Raw genomic sequence first — 19835 nt, 5'->3', positions numbered from 1 at the left:
AACAAAAAGCCACAGGCTGAGAGTCAAGGTCATGTGCTTGAGGAAGGTCTTCTTGCCTCTGTCAGTTCCCATGGAACTAAGGATGACAAGATAAAGGTGACAGAAAAAGAAGGGAATTGCTAGAACCTAAATGTGAAGTCATGGTCTTTTCTTGCCTGCGGTTCTGGGTGGCTGAGCAGACAGCACACTTCCTGGGAGCCAGGCTGACCGCAGTTACTCATCCGCCCTTTGGCCATGGGTGAATCACTCAAGACCGCTGTAACTTACCGATTTGTTAAAGTGGAATCCACAGCTGTGTTCCCATATTGTCTCTCCTGTGCATGCAGCTTCTAGGGAACAGAAAAGAGATTGTGGGGCTGAGAAGACCTCAGTTTGTAGAGTGCTTGCCTAGCATGCAGGATCCCCTGGGTTTAATTCACAGCGTCCCTTAAACCAGGCAAGGTTGTGTTTTCCTGTCATCCCAACAATGGGAGGTAGAGACAGGAGGATCAGAAGTTCAAGGACATCCTTGATTAATTAATTAATTAATAGTAATTTTGAGCCCAGCCTGGGCAACATGAGACCATGTCTTAAAAACACAAAAGGTACCAGGCAGTGGTGGCGCACACCTTTAATCTCAGCACTTGGGAGGCAGAGGCATGTGGATCTCTGTGAGTTCGCCTTAGTGTTGGGATTAAAGTGGCCTCCTGGCCTCAGACACAGACCTCTGTTCTCTACCAAGACTGCAAATATTCCAGGCAAGTACTCATCCCTGAGCTGTGATTCCAGTCAGAGAGCTCTGTTTTCTGTGTGAAAATACAGTTCAGAAGGTACCACACCGCACACAGTTTGTTTTATTTTAATAATGATGGCTCCCGTGGCCCTGGAGTGTTAGAGAATTTTTTTCTTTCTTTTTCTTCTCTCTCTCTCTCTCTCTCTCGGTGGCTTTTCGAGATAGGGTTTTCCTGTAGCCCTGGCTGGCCTCACACACACAGAGATGGACCTTCCTCTTCCTAGTGTGGGGTTAAAGATGTGTCTACAATGCCCAGCAGAGTCTCAGCTGTCAGCTCTTCTTGCTCCCAGCTGTCCACAAGTCTGTGTGGTTTCCTACAACTCAAGATCAAAGCCGCCATCTTCTACCCCCGACACACTATAGAACGGGACTCCTTATAGCATCTAAGAATGTCATTCGCTTTGTGGCTTAGTTTCTGTCTCTCTAATGCAGTGTAGTGCTCTTCTTTGTTCCTGTGGCAGAACTCTGGAGGCTGGGTGCTTTAGAAACAAAAGAGATTTATTTAGCTCACACTTTCGTATGCTGGAAGCTGAAGAACGTGTGGCTCCATATGTGTGGCATCCGGTGAGGGACTTGGGAATAATGACATCCCAGTGTTATGAGAAAGTATGTGTGAGAGCTATCACGTTGGGAGGCAGGAAACCAGAGGTCAGGAGGTTAGAAGACAGCTTGCTGGAGTAGACTCTCTTTTCCTGTCTCAGGTTGTCAGACTTGGCAGATAGTACCTTTACCCACCGAGTCATCTCGCCACCCCAGTCTCCTTCTGGACACTCATAATTCTGCCTCAGCCTCCTGTGTGCTGGGACCAGAGGCGTGTACCCCCAAATCTTTTTGGTTTGTGCATGCAGTGAGTATGCTGACTAGGTCGAGAAGATAATGCTGAGTTCCTCAAGCTCTTCCCAGTAGACTAATGCCATCATTGTCCAGTACTGTGAAAGTGTAGGCAGGAGGACCTGAGTCCCCTGCCTGCTGGGGCTGCACAGAGAAGCTGAGGTAACCGAAGCTACAGCGCATGACCCTGTCTCAGAAGAGGAAAGAAGAGGGAGGGAGTGAATGAGAAAGTAGTGCACGGTGTGTTGGCTCATGCCTGTGGTCCCAGCACTGTGATTCGGGGTAGAGGCAGGTGGATTGCCAAGAGCTAGTGGCCAACCTAGGCTACAGAGTGAGACCTTGTCTCCAAATACCAATTGAGAGAGAGAGAAAAATAATAGCACAGTACAGTTGTCAGTTTTTCTTATGTTTGAGCATGTAGAGAGGGAAGCCTTACTTGCTTTGGATGACATGTTTAGTTCTCAATTTCTTGACTCAAGAGGAAAAGAAGAGTTTTCCTGCCCACAACAACCAGAAGCACATTTCAGCTTGGCTGAGCCTCATTCCCCCCTGGAAGGTGAAGAGGTCCCATTAGTGCATTGAAATCGCATGTTCACGGGGAACTGAGATGTCAGGTGTGGGGCACACATCGTAAATGCCGGAATTTGGGAGTCAGAGGCAGGCAGATCTCTAATTTTGAGGCCAGCCTGGTCTACATTTCAGAGTTCCAAAACAGCCAGAGCTATATAATAGAGGGACCCTGTATTAAAAAAATACAAAAACAAACAAAAAGCCATTGAGAGCTTACTATTGAAGTTCCCCAGGCAAGAGGTTTTGCCAACACAGTGGTGTGTGCCTAGAGTCCTAGCATTCTGAAGGCTGAGACATGAGGATCACTGAAACTTGGTCGCCAGCCTGGATTATATAGCAAGATGCTGTCAAAAAAGCAAAAAATAACTGGGCAGTGGCGGTATACACTGTTAATTACAGTATTTAGGAGGCAGAGGCAGGCAGATCTCCTCTGAGTTCGAAGCCAACCTGGTCTGCAGAGTGAGTTCCAGGACAGCCAGGGCTACACAGAGAAACCCTGTCTTGAGAAGTAAAACAAACAAACAAACAAACCAAACCAAAGAAAACAAAATGCAAAAAATAAACACAAAGCAAAAAGGTATTTTTCCTGCCTTACAAAATTTAAAATTATATGTGTATGTGGTGTGTGTGTGTGTGTGTGTGTGTGTGTGTGTGTGTGTGTGTGTGTTTGTGGATCGGAGGAGAGCGTGTAGGAATTGCTTTGTTTCTTTTTCCTGGAGATTGGGCTCAGGTTAGCAGGCTTGTTGGTAAATGCCTTTACCTGTTGAACTATCTCACTGGTCCTTTATTTTTTGTTATTTAACATTTGGGGGTGTGTGTTCGTGGGTGCGTGCACTCATGAGTACACATGTGAAGGTCCAGACTACTTTGTTTTTTTTATTTATTTTTTATTTTTTTTAATTTATTTATTTATTAAAGATTTCTGCCTCCTCCCCGCCACCACCTCCCATTTCCCTCCCCCTCCCCCGATCAAGTCCCCCTTCCTCATCAGCCCGAAGAGCAATCAGGGTTTCCTGACCCGTGGGAAGTCCAAGGACCACCCACCTCCATCCAGGTCTAGTAAGGTGAGCATCCCAACTGCCTAGGCTCCCACAAAGCCAGTACGTGCAGTAGGATCAAAAACCCATTGCCATTGTTCTTGAGTTCTCAGTAGTCCTCATTGTCCACTATGTTCAGCAAGTCCGGTTTTATCCCAGGCTTTTTCAGACCCAGGCCAGCTGGCCTTGGTGAGTTCCCGATAGAACATCCCCATTGTCTCAGTGCGTGGGTGCACCCCTCGAGGTCCTGAGTTCCTTGCTCATGCTCTCTCTCCTTCTGCTCCTGATTTGGACCTAGAGATTTCAGTCCCGTGCTCCAATGTGGGTCTCTGTCTCTGTCTCCTTTCATCGCTTGATGAAGGTTAATATTCAGGAGGGTGCCTATATGTTTTTCTTTGGGTTCACCTTCTTATTTAGCTTCTCTAGGATCGCGAATTATAGGCTCAATGTCCTTTATTTATGGCTAGAAACCAAATATGAGTGAGTACATCCCATGTTCCTCTTATCTCACTCAGGATAGTGTTTTCTATTTCCATCCATTTGTATGCAAAATTCAAGAAGTCCTTGTTTTTTACTGCTGAGTAATACTCTAATATGTATATATTCCATACTTTCTTCATCCATTCTTTCATTGAAGGACTTTCATTGAAGGGCATCTAGGTTGTTTCCAGGTTCTGGCTATTACAAACAATGCTGCTATGAACATAGTTGAACATATACTTTTGTTGTATGATAGGGCCTCTCTTGGGTATATTCCCAAGAGTGGTATTGCTGGGTCCAGGGGTAGGTTGATCCCGAATTTCCTGAGAAACCACCACACTGCTTTCCAGAGTGGTTGCACAAGTTTGCATTCCCACCAGCAATGGATGAGTGTACCCCTTTCTCCACATCCTCTCCAGCAAAGGCTATCATTGGTGTTTTTTATTTTAGCCATTCTGACAGGGGTAAGATGGTATCTTTTTTATTTTTTTATTTTTTGGTTTTTCGAGGCAGGGTTTCTATGTGGTTTTGGAGCCTGTCCTGGAACTAGCTCTTGTAGACCACGCTGGTCTCGAACTCACAGAGATCCGCCTGCCTCTGCCTCCCAAGTGCTGGGATTAAAGGCACGCACCATCACCGCCCTGGGTAAAATGGTGTCTTAAAGTTGTCTTGATTTGCATTTCCCTGATTGCTAAAGAAGTTGAGCATGACCTTAAGTGTCTTTTGGCCATTTGAACTTCTTCTGTTGAAAATTCTCTGTTCAGCTCAGTGCCCCATTTTATAATTGGGTTGATTAGCCTTTTACGGTTTAGTTTCTTGAGTTCTTTATATATTTTGGAGATCAGACCTTTGTCAGTTGCGGGGTTGGTGAAGATCTTCTCCCAGTCAGTGGGTTGACTTTTTGTCTTAGTGACAGTGTCCTTTGCTTTACAGAAGCTTCTCAGTCTCAGGAGGTCCCATTTATTCAATGAGCCCTTAATGTCTGTGCTGCTGGGGTTATACATAGGAAGTGGTCTCCTGTGCCCATGTGTTGTAGAGTACTTCCCACTTTCTCTTCTATCAGGTTCAGTGTGTTCAGACTGATATTGAGGTCTTTAATCCATTTGGACTTGAGTTTTGTGCATGGTGATAGATATGGATCTATTTTCAGTTTTCTACAGATTGACATCCAGTTTTGCCAGCACAATTTGTTGAAGATGCTCTCTTTTTTCCATTGTGAAGGTCCAGACTACTTTGGAAGTTGGTTCTCCTACAATGCTTTCATGCCAACTCAGACGGCAGCTTGTGCTGCTGCAGGTTCTTTGTCCTTCTGAGCCTCTCCCTGCCCTTTTGCCCCCTTTTGATTTCCTCTTATTTTGACGGACCTAGAATTTCATAGGTAGACCAGGCTGGCCACAAACTCAAAGGTTCCCCTGCTTCCTTGAGTGCTGGAACTAAAACCACCATGCCAGGCTTGTAGTCTAGGCTGGCCTCAAATTCACTGTGTATCTAAAAATGGAGATGACCTAGTTCCTGATCTCCTGCCTCCACCTCTCAAATACTAGCATGTTCTATGACCAGCCTTTTGTTTGTATGTTTTTGAGATAGAGTTTCTCTACAACTCTGACTGTCCTGGAATTTGTTCTGTAAACCAGGCTGGCATGAATCTCCGAGATCCGCCTGGCTCTGCTTCCTGAGTGCTGGGATTGCGTTACTTTGTAATCTAGGCTGCTTAGAATTTTCTAGGTAGCTCATGCTGGCCTGGGATCTGTGGTAACTCTTTTGTCTCAGCTGCTGGAATGCAGGGTTGCTTGTGTCAGCCACAATACACAGCTGGCTATTCATATTTTTTCAAAGATTTATTTATTATGTATACAGTGTTCTGCCTGTATGTATGCCTATGGGTCAGAAAAAGGCACCAGATCTCATTACTGACGGCTGCGAGCCACCACGTGGTTGCTGGGAATTGAACTCAGAACCTCTGTAGGAGCAGCTGGTGCTCTTAACCACTGAGCCAGCTCTCCAGCCCCTCCTATCTTTTTTATTCTATTTAGTTAATAACCAAGTGATCTACTGTCTGGGGACCAACCTCCAGCAGCACAGAACCTTGACAGGAATCCACGGAGTCAGTGAAGCTAAACTTTTCATCTGAGGGGGGTTAGGGAGAAAGGCACTCACAAACTGTCTTGATGATTTCCTTCTTTATTCCTCTTCTTCTTTATTCTCTCTCCTATCTCATGTTGTTTACAGCTTTTATACCCCCACAGAATCTTCTAGTACAAGAGTCAAAACAGTTGCATTCTGTTTTTCAGTGAATGATTTTGGGTAAACACATGTTTCTCATCTCCCTCACATGATCAAACATTTTATGTATTTCAGGTGAAAAACAAATCATCCTAAGAACCCACATGCTTTCAAACCCAAGCAACTAACTGGTTATAGATTAACCATGTAGCAAGCAAGGTATTTTTTGTCAGGTCTTTTACTGGCAGGCTGCATTTTGCAGTTACAAAGAAAGGGCCAATTACTTTATTACTTTTCTTGAAAGGTAATCTTGTAAGGAATCTTAAATCACAAACCTAAACTTTTATATATGAAGAATAATCATTCAACTCTACTTAAATCTTTAGGGTGCGTATCCATTTATTAATAGTTTTTTCATCAGGAGATCGAGGACAGAAATGGGTATAAGGAATTAGCCATCACCTTTGGTCATCAGCCTAATCCTAGCAAGGAGAGTAACAATTGGTCTGCTTTGTTCTTGTTCCCTGACTTTGAAGAGTTCCCCATTCAGCTGTGGCGCACCACCGTACAGTTAGTGAACCAGGCAAGGGCTGGAGAGTGAAACACACAAAGACACACAGAGACAGAGACACAGTTCATCCTTGAAACAGGAATGCCCCAAGAATGCCCCCTTTATTGTGTACCAGAACCGCTTATATAGAGATTCTTAACTGATAGCCATGCCCCAGCCAAACCCACCAGAAACTACTTCCCTGCCATCAGGAACTCTTGAGGGTCTCGTGCTCAGAGCAGCTGTAGGCACTCAGATCAGGGGAAAACAAGTTGTTTTCAAGAAATTCAGGATCTGGGGGTTCACTGCTCCCAATATTTCAACTATGTGCCTTTCTAAAACTTTAGATTGTCTTTTGAGGCTTTTCACCTCAAAGTTATTTAACAAAAACAACTTAGTCTAACTCTGTTATTTTCAAAGGTTTGTTTCAGCTGTGATGCACTCCAAAACCTGTGAACACATCTCCCGACATTAATGTTAAAAGAATTTAAACTTGGGCTACTGGGACTCAGTTGTTAGTCATTACTTGAGCTACAATCCATGCATCTCCTTAGGTGAGACTCACAGGCCTAGCCTGTGAAACATATCCTTGTATTTATTTTTATTCATCAAAACTCTGTATAAGCTATCATTATTATCAAATTGAATAGCACAGCTTAGGGAGGGGTCATCTTCTTGACAATCCCCGGGTAAAAATGTCCGATAGAACGGGATGTTTCCTTGAGATAAGCACACTACATTACAGGCGGTGGAGATCTCCCCACGTCCTCTCACATACACTACATTACAGGCGGTGGAGATCTCCCCACGTCCTCTTCCATATACTACATTACAGGCGGTGGAGATCTCCCCACGTCCTCTTCCATACACTACATTACAGGCGGTGGAGATCTCCCCACGTCCTCTCACATACACTACATTACAGGCGGTGGAGATCTCCCCATGTCCTCTTCCATACACTACACACAGGCGGTGGAGATCTCCCCATGTCCTCTTCCATACACTACACACAGGCGGTGGAGATCTCCCCACGTCCTCTTACGCCATGCTAGATACCAGAGAAAAAGTCACAGCCAACATGTAAAGGCACAGCAGAAGACAGTGCAGGGTTTACAGTCATGTGCCTTTTCTATTGAAATTGGCCCATCAGAGGATTCCCTTCTCGTGGACTGACACCTTCTGGGGAGCAGCAACTCACTGCTCCTCTGGCATGGCCCTCCGCAGTGATCTAAATTCTAAAACCAAAGTAGTGGTTGTGCTCTGAAGTTAATCCTGTAAACTGCGTACCAACAAGTAGAATAGACCCTGCTTTGTGAAACCTTAGAACTTCTCTCCCCAAAGATTCTGGTATCACTATGGGATGCCTCCCAATGCTGCAGGGGTTGAAGAAAGGTAAAAAGCCTCGAGACAAATCATAGATGAAAAGAAACAGTTTAAATTAAGTTATGAGAGCTAATGGGACAAGCATAAGATAAGGCTGAGTATCCATAACCAATAATAAGTCTCTGTGTCATGATTTGTGAGCTGGTTGGTGGCCCAAAAGAAAGTCTGCTACAGCCAGGTGGTGGTGGCATATACCTTTAGTCCTAACACTCACAGGCATGGATCTCTGAGTTCAGAGCCAGATCTACAGAGTGACTTTCAGCACAGGCTCCAAAGCTACAAAGAAACCCTGTCTCGAAAAACCAGAAAGAGAGAGAGAGAGAGAGAGAGAGAGAGAGAGAGAGAGAGAGAGAGAGAGAAAGAGAGAGAGAGAGAGGAGAGAGCGCAGTCTTCTAGATACATAGCAGGCCTGTACTGGTGAGGGCTTCTGCTGTGCTGACCCCCAACCCACCAATTTTTACAATCTTTTCTTTGTGTGTGTGTGTGTGGGGGGATTCTTTGTCTTTTTTGGTGTTTTTGAAACAGGGTTTCTCTGTTTAACCCTGGCTGTCCTGGAACTCATTCTGTAGACCAGGCTGGTCACCTGCCTTTGCTTCCAGAGTGCTGGGATTAAAAGCACATGTCACCACCGCCCGTCTTACAATCATTTCTACTACTAATCCCACATCCAGTAAAATGAAACCCATGTTGTTTTTCTGCATCACTTTGGTGCTGACAATGGGGTTTCACTATGAGAGGTGCTTGAGATGATGTTTGGAAAACTGCCTCTTTCCAGGGGGATGGATAGCACACACCTTCACACCTAGTGCTCATGGGCAGAGACAGGCAGATCTACAGAGTGAGGTCCTCTCTCTAAAAACCAACTAACCAAAAACCCCTAACTCACCTTTGTTTATTTTTTAACTACTGCTATTACCTGATTTAATCCTTTAGTCCTTAATACTGCCTTTCTCTGATTAGGTTTCACCATTTCCATAATGCTGAGGATGTTACTGTAGGGAAAATGTGTGTGTGTGGACACTTTTTACATGTATGATTCTGTTCTTTTCAGGCATGACAGCGGTCATCTGTACTTACCCTCTTGATGTCGTTAGGGTGCGTCTAGCCTTCCAGGTGAAAGGAGAGCACACCTATTCAGGGATCATTCATGCATTCAAGACAATTTATGCCAAGGTATTTCATCCCACTTTCCGAATTGACTGCATGTCTTCTTATATTTAGGAAAGTATTGAAGGCTTTCTACCTTTTCCTTTATTTGGAATTAATGATGCTAGATCAGGGGTGTAGATTAGTGCTAGAGCACTTCCTTACCCTGCGCAAGTCCTGGATTGATCTCCAGTACCAGAGGAAAAAGAGAGAGTGGAGGAGGGAGGGAGGACATTGTAAGTGATCACAGCAGCCCTAATCCTGAGGTGTTCATACTTGTGTTTCGGGTGAGGCCTGGGGTTGTTTCTATTATATCATAAGCTTTTATATGGATGTTTAGCATAGTGAACACGATATAATCTTCTCATTTTCTTCATTCAAAGGAAGGTGGTTTCCTTGGATTCTACAGAGGTCTGATGCCTACTATATTAGGAATGGCTCCATATGCAGGTATGATTCACATTGGGCTAGACAGGTGGTGCACATCTTAAACCCCAGCGCTCAGAGGCAGGGGCAAAGGCAGGCAGATCTCTGTGAGTTGGAAACCAGAGTGATCTATATAGTGAGACTCCATCTCAAAAATAAAACAAAGCAAAACAGAACTAAATGAAATTTGGCAGCAGTTTGTGTTTATGTCATCAGTGTTTTTAAGTGACAACATGAAAAGATACTATCTGAAAATGGTTATCAATTAATGATGAAGATAGTTATGATTCATATATGGTCATTCAGCCCATTGTATATAAAATTTACTATTTAAGTACTCTGAGTAGAAATGCAATTTTATGTCTTTTATTAATCATATTTAGTTAAAGCCTTAGTAAAGAACACTTAAGACTTGGGATTCGAGGCTAGAAAGATGACTCAGTGATCAGCAAATGGCTGTTCTTGCAGAAGACCGGGTTTGGTTCCCAGACCCTCATGTTGGCTCACGATCATGTTCCTCCAGTTCAGATATCTGACAGCCCCTTCTGACCCTGCAGGCATCAGGCTTGCATGTACTGCACATACAAACACTCGTATGTATAAATTTTTTTTTCTATTTTTTGAGACAGAGTTTCTCTGTAGCTTTGGTGCCTGTCCTGGAACTAGCTCTGTAGACCAGGCTGGCCTCAAACTCACAGAGATCCTCCTGCCTCTGCCTCCCGAGTGCTGGGATTAAAGGCGTGCGCCACCACTGCCTGGCTGTATGTTTAAAATTTTAAAAATGTGTGGTGGCACATTCCTTTAATTGTGGCACTGGGGAGGTGGCGGGAGGAGGGTCAGAATTCCAAGGTCGTCCTCTGCTACAGTTCCTAGTGGTAAATACCTGCAATCACATCTGCCTGAGAAGTTAAGGCAGAAAACTGAGCCTGGGAGTTTGGGCCAGCCCAGGTAATATACATGGACCTCTTTCTCTCGTTTCTTTTTTGGTTTTTAGGTAAGTCTTGTAGCTCAAGCTGGCCTCGTTGTGCAGCTGAGGACCTTGAAGCCAAGCGCTAGGGTTATAACTGTGGCTGCTCTGCTGGCTACAGCACTGCCTTTTTGAAAATTTGTGTGTATGAGTGTTTTCCTGTGCGTGTGTATGTCCACTGCATATGTGCCCTTGGAGGCCAGGAGAGGGTTACAGACAGCTGTAAGGCACCAAGTGGGTGATGGGTCCTTTGCAAGAGCAGCAAGTGCTCTTAATGACTTAGCCATTTTTCCAGCCCCAAAGTGTCTTTCAATGAATCACAATTCAGTTGTTTTTCAATAATAACTTTATTGAATTATGACTAGAACACCATACAATTTGCCCATGGAAGGGTCCAATTCATTGGTTTTTAGCTGATTTTAGATCTGTAGCCATCATCATAATTTGACATCATCTTTCACCCATAGTTGGGACTTTGAAGTCTAAACAGCCGTTAGGCTTTCTATCTCCATTGGTTTGCTTTTCAATAAAGGGAATCATATTGTGACTGATTTCTTTGATTGTGTGTTTTCAAGGTTCAATGTGTTGGAGACATACTGTACTTTCTTGTTGCTTTTGCTATGCTATTGTTTTGTATGCATGCATATTTATTTTTGAGACAGGGTCTCCTGTACCCTAGTCTAGTCTTGAACTTACTGTGTAGTTGAGAATGACCTTGAAATCCTGATCCTCTTGCTTGGGACTCCCAAGTGCTGGGCTCACAGGTGGTTTCCACTGAGCCTGGCTTCGATGTTTTTATAGTTAAAATTTTTGATTATATATATTTATTGTGTGCATGTGTATATATAATTATGAACCAGGTGTAATGGTGCATGCCTTTAATCTTAGCTCATAAGAGACCAAGTCTAGCCTGGTCTACATAGTGAGTTCCAGGACAGCCAGGATCACATGGTGAAACTGTGTCTAGAACTTCCCTGAGTTATGAATTATGAGTTTAAGTTTCTCTTGGTTTAAACTTTGGAATACTGCTTCATTCTATTCCTATATGATATGAAATTATGTTCACTACTGCCCCTTCAATGCATAGTACATTAGTGTGTGAAAAACCAGTGTTCTTGTTATATGTGGTAATATCTTTCAATTAGTATTTATAGATATTAATTAAATATTTTAAGGCAATTATCATAGGACTAGGAAATGCATACTTTGTCCCTTCAGCTGACTTGGGATGGTGTAAGGAAGCTGTCTCTCAGTTCACGTCGTGGTGAGTCCGTACTTTGCTTTGCAGGTGTTTCCTTTTTCACCTTTGGGACCTTGAAGAGCGTTGGGCTTTCCTATGCTCCCACCCTGCTTGGCCGACCTTCGTCTGACAACCCTAATGTCTTAGTTCTGAAAACTCACATCAACTTACTCTGTGGTGGTGTTGCCGGAGCAATCGCACAGACGATATCGTAAGGGTCTCAGCTTCAGTTGCCAAGTCATTGTATTCTCTCTCCACAATAAAATAGGACTTAATTTTCATAAGTATTAATTTAATACTTTTCAGATATGCTTTCATCATAAGTATATTTATTATAGGTCATTGCATGCCAATAGTTGATTATGTGAACCTGGATCCTCTCAGTTTCCTGTGGATTCATTAGAAAAAACTCAGGAGAATCCTGTAAATATGATGTTCATTTGTTCTCATCAATTTGCCCACAGGAAGTTTCTGGAGTTTGAGCTATTTATAGTGTGTGTATGTGTAAAAAGCCCTTTGCATTAAAACTTTTTTTTTTTCTGAGACAGGTCTCTCTATGTAGTTCTGGCCGTCTTGGAACTAGCTCTGTAGATCAGGCTGGCCTTGAACTACCTCTGCCTAGTGAGTACTGGGATTAGAGGCGTGCACCACCACCGAAAACTTACTTTGTTCCAGATAATATATGAACCATTGTAAGGTTCACCAAAGGAAAACAAAATTGCTGACTCAGCAAGGTCACCTTTTTTGTTTTGTTTTGTTTTTTTTTTAGATTTTGTTTTATATTTAACTATGTATATATGTGGATTTGTATATAAGTGTACAGTTCCTTCAGAGGCCAGAAGAGACTGTCAGATATGGAGCTGGCATTACAGATGGCTGTGAGCCATCTGACATGGGAGCTGGGAACTGAATTCAGGTTTTCTGAGCAGGAGCAAGCATTCTTCTTTCTTTCTTCTTTTTATTTTTCTTCTTCCTCTTTCTCCTCCTCCTCCTCATTATTATTATTATTATTAGTGTTTCCTAATCTAGTGAATGATCTTTGTAAAGGAAAAAAAATTTTTTTTTCAAGATAGAATTTCTCTGTGTAACACCCCTGGCTGTCTGGACTCATTTTGTAGACTAGGCTGGCCTCAAACTCAAAGAGATAAGCCTACTTCTGTCTCCTGAGTGCTGGGATTACAGGCGTATGCCACCACTGCCTGGCACCCAAGCTGCTTTTAATTGAAACAGTACAGTGTTTAACTGGAGTTAAACCTGCGAGCATATAGAGGGAACATTATAATAAATACATTACTATATCTAATTTGGATATTTCTGTAGACCAGGAGAGATTAAGTAGAACAAGATAAAAGCGCTGGAAACTAAGCAACAGGGGACTCTTCAGGGAAAGAAAGTCAGAGAGCCTTTGTGATGGTGAAGGCCAGGTCCTGAGCACCAGGAGGCTGACGTCTCCTGCAGTGCCCTGTTCTAGCCCCGAGTTCCTCTCTCTGCCCAGAAGTCCCGTCTATCCTCTCCTGCCTAGCTATTGGCCATTCAGCTCTTAATTAAACTACCTTAGGCAGGTGAAGCAGGCCATAGACACATTTTCATGTAGAAAAAACAAATATCCCGCAAGAGGAGTGGCCAGTGGATTGGGATTTTGGTTTCAACGGTTGTCAAATAGGAAATGAGAGGTAATTTGAAGTCTTTAATTTTTCTGTTTCTTCAGCTACCCATTTGATGTGACCCGTCGGAGAATGCAGTTAGGGACAGTCCTACCGGAGTTTGAAAAGTGCCTGTAAGTGTTCCTAATCTTTAGAAATGTAATGTTTCCTTTTAAACGTTTCTGTTTTTTTTGTTTGTTTGTTTCAACACAGGGTTTCTTTGTGTAGTCTTGGCCATACTGAAACTAGCTCTAGAGACCAGGCTGGCCCCCGACTCAGAGACCTGCCTGAACCGGGATTATAGTGCTGGCATTAAAGAGTGCTCCACTACACCTGACTTAATTTCTACTTTGTTTAAAAAAATTATTTCTATTTTATGTTCATTGATATTTTGCCATGGGTGTTGGGCTTTCTGAAACCGGGATTATAGACAGTGTGGTTATAGACCATGTGGGTGCTGGGAATTGAACACAGGTCCTCTGGAAGAGCAGTCAGCTCTCTTAGCCACCGACCCATCTCCAACCCCTTAATTTCTACTTTTTAAAGATAGAATCTCAAGTGGCCCTGATTGGCTTCCAAGTTTGTATGCAATGTAACGTGGCTGATCTTGAACCTGTGATCTCCTTTCTTTAATTTTAAGTGCCTGCGGTGTGAGTGTGAGCCTCTGGCCTGGCTTCTTGGTATTTGAGACTGGATCACACTATACAGCACAAGTCTGGCCGTGACCTTGCACTGTTCTCCCGCCTTAGCCTGCTGTGGGCTGCGGTGACAGGCATGGACCACCCTCTGCTTAGGAAGAGTGATGTTGAAAGTCAGGAGGGAGAGAGGACTCTTGTCTCTCCAGCAGTCATTCCTCCTCCTTTATCCCCACGGTACACAATAGTAACTTCATAAAGTGTCAGTCATGTCCCCGTTCCCTCCTGTGCCGAGCTGTGATGCACAGTCCCCCCCAAACACAAAGTCAAAACAAAGCAATTTTGTCCTTGGTTTGTTCTGAGACAAGGTCTCAAACTGTAGCATGAACATGGAGCCCAGACTGACCTCAGCCTGTGATGCTCTCAGATTCCCAGGGCTGGGACCTTGTGTCTGTCCTGTGCCCATTCTAAAACCTATTTTCAAAGCTTCATTACACATAGTAGAAAGTGAGCTATGTGTGTAATTTAAATTTCTCTGTATGACTTTAATCCCAGCACTTGGGAGGCAGAGGCAGGAGGATCTCTGTGAGTGAGTTCAAGGCCTCTGCCTCTGTCTGGTGACTGCCTCTCTGCCTTTCCTCTTCCCAGAATTCTCCTAGAGTTGCCCCACCTATACTTCCTGCCTGGCTACTGGCCTACCAGCATTTTATTAAACCAATACGAGTGACCAGTCTTTACCGTGTACAAGAGCATTATCCCACAGCACCTGGCACATGCCTTTAATCCCAGCACTTGGGAGGCAGAGGCAGGTGGATCTTTCAAGGCCAGCCTGGTCTACAGAGTGAGTTCCTGGACAGCCAGAGCCGTTGTACAGAAAAACCCTGTCTCAAAAAAAACAAAGAACAAAAAAATGTTGCTATGGGCTGGGCCTGGTGGCATAGTTCTCTTTTCCTAGCATTTGGGATGCAAAAGATTACAGTTCAAAGCCAGCCCAGGCTATAAAACAAGATTCTGTCTGCAGATACCAACCAACCAACCTACCAACCAACCAACAATAAACAAAGCTCTTCTGGTTCTGAGGTGGTTGTCTTGTTGCCTCATGAACAGTTGCTACATCATTTCCCACTGTCTTTCAGTACCATGCGGGAGACCATGAAGTATGTGTACGGACACCATGGGATTAGGAAAGGACTGTATCGCGGCTTATCTCTGAACTACATCCGCTGCATCCCCTCTCAAGCTGTGGCTTTCACGACGTATGAAATTATGAAACAATTTTTCCACCTTAACTAAAAGAAAAAAATTATGGTTTTCTTCCATAAATCCTTAGAGGAAAAAATATATATAAATGTTACCTTAATTGTGAGGGAAATGTTACTTGAAGGGGATGTTTGCCTTGTCACAGGAACCACTGGGATTTTAATACTTGATTTCTGTATGTTTTTAAATCAGGATCAAAAGTATTTAGCAGAATTTTTTGTTTTCCTTTTGATGGGATCTAGACATGTAATTCTTGGCTGGCTTGGAACTCACAGTGGAGACCAGGCTGGCCTTAATCTCACGGCAATCCTCTTGCCTCTGCCTCCCAAGTATGAGATCCCAGGCATGTGCCACCATGCCTGCTCGAACGTACTTTTTAATGCCAGACATTATACCTTAGAACACTGAAAAACCATCTTGTGCTGACGGTGGTGAGGAGAGGTAGGCTCATATTGGAGTTCAAGAGATTGTCATTAGTCTTACCACACTATCCCAAACTTTTAATTGTGACTTTTAATTGTAATCATGGTTATTGATGTGGGGAGGGACTGGAATCGAATCCAGGGCCTTTTGCATGCTAAGCATATGTTGTACCCACTAAGCCACATTCCCCAACCTGTAATTATGATTGTCTGGGGGAATTGGGATTGGGGCCAGGGGTCCTGGAACTAGCTCTTGTAGACCAGGCTGGCCTCGAACTCACAGAGATCTGCCTGCCTCTGCCTCCCAGAGTGCTGGGATTAAAGGTGTGCACCACCGCCTGGCTCCCCTTTTCTTTTTTAGTGAGGTGCTGGGGTCAAACTCATGCATGCTAATCACACACGACCAATGGCCTACAGCCCCAGCCCTCTAACACTGCTTGCTTTTATCCCCCACACCCACTGTCCTTCCTTTCCTTGTGCTGGGGAGTAACCTCAGGGTCTCTCGCCTGTCTTGCTAGATGAGCGCTCTACCTCTGAACCACATCTCCAGCATTCTGACATTGTGTAGTAAAACCAGAAGGCTTAGTTTTATTGTAGTGGAATAAGAATTGAATATTTAAGTTCTATGAAACATAGCCAACAACAAAGTAGTGTTCTTGTTATAATTCTTCTCATAATTCTGCTCCAGTTGATAGAAGGACCCCTTTCCCTCCATCGTTTTGAAACATTTTTCTTTATTTGTATTTTCCTGTCTTTGGGGATGACTCTAGGACCTTGTATGTGCCAGGCAAGTGGTGGACCTCCCACTGAGCTACATCCTCAGTTCTCTCCTCATTTCTCAATAAAGTTAGTGTTGTTCCAAAAAAGAGAGACTTAATCAGGTTTTGTTCCAATGCTAATACTGGGTACTTTGATTTCTGTGAGTTTTAAAAGCCACTGTATCTCCCAAAGGCAGGAATGATGATAACTAAGTATCTCTGCTCCTAAAAGGAGAGTAGCACTGTGGATGTTTGTCTTAAATCACTTGCTATGTACTAGAAACTTTCAGTGGACCATGAATATAGCTGAAATAATGTTTCCAAGATTTTACGTCAAGACACAAGTTCTTCCATGTAAAGTAAGCTTAGTGTGTTATACTCCCAAGTGTAAATATAAAACATGCTTTGATCGTGACATTTTAAAGAAAGTTGTTTAGAATATCAGAATTCTGATCATTGTGTTTAGAGCATTTTTCCTTTTTTGTTGTAAGCATGACCATGGCGTAGAAGCGATAGACTGCCTGTCTTTAGAGGTAGAGGTTTGTAGAATTGCTGTGATTTTTAGGAGATTAATTCTAAGCTGCTAATGTTATTTCTGTATTTTTTCATGTAAAGATTTCTTGTAATATCTTAGTAAAAATTAAATGAATTAGTTTCATCTTTATAATCTTTACTTTAAAAATAAAAATGTGCTTTGTGACTTTGAGTGTACCGGGAGTGGGGATACATCTGTTTATAAAGCTCTTTTGTATATTTTCATTTCCGGACCACACTGTAGCTAATTAGTCCATTCAATCTTAAGGTAATTTAAACCTATAAAATAAATATCTCACTTATATTATCAATAAAAGAGAACTGAAAATATTTTTTAAAATAAGAAATTGTATTCTATGTCTGTTATAGAATCCATAAGATATTAAAAGTAATTTTTTATCCCTATTTTGATTGCTTCTTTTGTTTATCATCTATGGAGCCTGAGATCAACCTGAAGCCTTTGCACATGCTAGGTAAATACTACCACTGAACTGGGTACCCATCCAGCCCTGTTTAGTTTGTTTTATTTTTCTTACTTATTTAATATTATTTTATATGTATGAGTGTTTTGTCAGCATGTATGTCTGTGCCCTCAGACATGCCTGGTATACCCAAGGAGGCCCGAAGTAAGATATTGGATTCCCTGGAACTGGAGTTACAGAGTCTTAGGAACTGTCATATGGGTGCTGGGAATTGAGCTGGAGTCCTGGAAGAGCAACCCGTGTTCTTAACTATTGAGCCATCTCTCCAGCCCCGTATTTATTTTTGAAGCAGTTTCTTTATGTAACCCAAGCTGGCCTGAAACTCACAATATTCCTGCGTCAGCCTCTCCTGTGTTGGGGTTATAGATATGTGCTACCACATCAGGCAATGTCTTTCTTTTTAAATGTTCGCAGAATTATTATCTTTATAAAATGTTTGAATTTTTAAAATTTATTTATGGTTTTTCCAGACAGGGTTTTCTGTGTAGTAGCCCTGGCTGTCCTGGGACTCACTTTGTAGACCAGGCTGGCCTCGAACTCAGAGAGACCCTCCTGCTTCTGCCTCCTGGGTGCTGGGATTAAAGGTGTGAGCCACCACTGCCCAGCCTTAATTTTTTTTTTTTTTTGAGACAGGATGATAAGTATTTCTTGATTCCCAGTTGTGGATTTTCTCTGCCAATGCAATAAGCCAAATCTAGCTGAATTAATAAAACCGGGTTTAATAAACAGAGCGAAGCAGCTCCCCGGTGACTCTTGGGGGAGACAGGAGAGAAGTCATGTGGCAGGTCTCGGTGCTGGTCTTAGCTTTCTGAACCAGGGCTCTGGAGAGAGGTGGGGCCTGAGGGGGAGCTTCCACGTAAACACAGGGTTTCTCTGTGTTGCCCTGACTGTTCTGAAATTCATTATGTAGACCAGGCTGGCCTCGAAGGCAGAGATCCACCTGCCTCTGCCTCCCGAGTGCTGGGGTTAAAGGTGTACGTCACCTCCGCCCAGCTTTAAATATTTGCATTATTGAAGGAAATGTTAGATATAAAATATCAGAATGAGAGGGCTGCAGAGATGGTTCAGTGACAAACAGCATTGTAACTACTTTCAGGTACCTAGCTCCCATACAATATTCAGGTTTAGACACAGGCCTGTCTCATAAAGTGACGAGCAATAAGTTCTTCCCTGAGGTTCGAACCCCTGGTCTCTCCACCCTTGCACACATGCTCAGAAATCAGAATGGAAGAATGCTAAATTTATGAAATGGTTTCTTTTAAAGGAAACTTTCGACTTACCTTTTTGAAAGATTTATTTTGTGTGCGTGCCCCTGTGAGTATGTCTGTGCACTATGCATGAGTGTGCCTTCGGAGACCAGAGGAGGAGTCCTCTGGAACTGGGGTTATAGCGAGTGGGGAGCAGCCAGGTGTACTGAAGGCTCAACCAGAGCCCTCTACAAGAGCAGCAGATACTTTTAAACTACCGAGCCATCTCATCTCTGCAGGGGTGCGTGTGTGTGTTCTCACTCTCGATCACACGTGGAACTCCAGAGGACAACCTGCCGGGGTTGGTTCTCCCACCACCATGTGGGTTCCAGAAAACTGAGGTCGGCAGCCCTAGTCACAATCGTCTTTACCACCTGAACCATCTCGTCTTCTCTGAAACGTAGAGGGGGCCTGGTGATCTCTGCACTCGAAAGGCAGAGGCAGGGGATTGATGTGACAGTTCTAAATGACTTCTTAAACTGGGCACGGTGATAACTGCAATTGAAAGCGGGACACGGGGCAATGCTGTGAGTTCCAGGCCATCCTGGAATACTTGAGTCGCTGTCTCAGATCTAAAAAACGGAGCGTGAGGCGAGCGTGGGCATGGGGATCCCGCAGGCGGGAAGGCGGGAAAGCATCTCCGGTCCTGCGCGGTGCTTCCCGGAGCTGAGAGCGCGGGAGCCCCTAGCGCGCGGGGGCCTCTCCTGCGCATGCGCAGCGTACCGGCGCGTCTCTGGCGCTGCGATTTTCAGGCGCCGGGGTCGCTGTCCGAAGCTGCCTTTCCCGGTGGGCTCGGCAGTGATGGAGCCGCTGGACGAGCTGGACCTGCTGCTGCTGGAGGAGGACGGCGGAGCGGAGGACGCGCGGGCTGAGCTGTGAGCGAGCGAGTGGGCGGGCGGGCGAGCGGGCGGGCTGGCGGCGGGAGGTCTGAACGCGGGCGGACCGGCGCAGTCTTCCCTGGCTTTAGCTGCAGGCTCTGCGCCGGTTAATTCGGATCTGGTCTTGTGTAGCCGGGGCTGGCCTTGAGCTCGCTGTTTCCCACAGCTCACCAGTGTCATTAATACATTGCATTTTCTTTCTTTTTTTGTTTGCTTGTGGCAGTCGGAGGAGCACCTGTGGGAGTTCTTTCCTTTCACGTGGGACCGCGGGAGGGAACTCCGGGCTTCAGACCCAGGCCTATCTATTTGTTATTATCTGTTTTTATTAATTTACGTGTTTGTGTGCCTGGT

The 19835-nt window shown here is 44.1% G+C and overlaps 2 protein-coding genes across 2 annotated transcripts in view; both read left to right on the top strand.

The window, feature by feature from the left end:
• Slc25a16 (solute carrier family 25 member 16) overlaps positions 1 to 17282 on the top strand; it is a 28513-nt gene extending 11231 nt beyond the window's left edge. The window contains exons 5-9 of the mRNA XM_075980124.1: positions 8898 to 9019; positions 9376 to 9442; positions 11674 to 11836; positions 13334 to 13402; positions 15040 to 17282. Of these exons, the coding sequence (XP_075836239.1) occupies positions 8898 to 9019; positions 9376 to 9442; positions 11674 to 11836; positions 13334 to 13402; positions 15040 to 15196 (578 nt within the window). The 3' untranslated portion in view covers positions 15197 to 17282. The remainder of the gene's footprint in view (positions 1 to 8897; positions 9020 to 9375; positions 9443 to 11673; positions 11837 to 13333; positions 13403 to 15039) is intronic.
• A 2049-nt stretch (positions 17283 to 19331) lies between these two features.
• Dna2 (DNA replication helicase/nuclease 2) overlaps positions 19332 to 19835 on the top strand; it is a 33063-nt gene continuing 32559 nt past the window's right edge. The window contains exon 1 of the mRNA XM_075980123.1: positions 19332 to 19481. Within this exon, the coding sequence (XP_075836238.1) occupies positions 19408 to 19481 (74 nt within the window). The 5' untranslated portion in view covers positions 19332 to 19407. The remainder of the gene's footprint in view (positions 19482 to 19835) is intronic.

This window comes from Microtus pennsylvanicus, chromosome 7, assembly GCF_037038515.1.
Source record: "Microtus pennsylvanicus isolate mMicPen1 chromosome 7, mMicPen1.hap1, whole genome shotgun sequence".
NCBI classification, from domain to species: Eukaryota; Metazoa; Chordata; class Mammalia; order Rodentia; family Cricetidae; genus Microtus; species Microtus pennsylvanicus.
The sequence above is the reverse complement of the archived record's forward strand: the minus strand, read 5'-3'. Positions and strand labels throughout refer to the sequence as shown.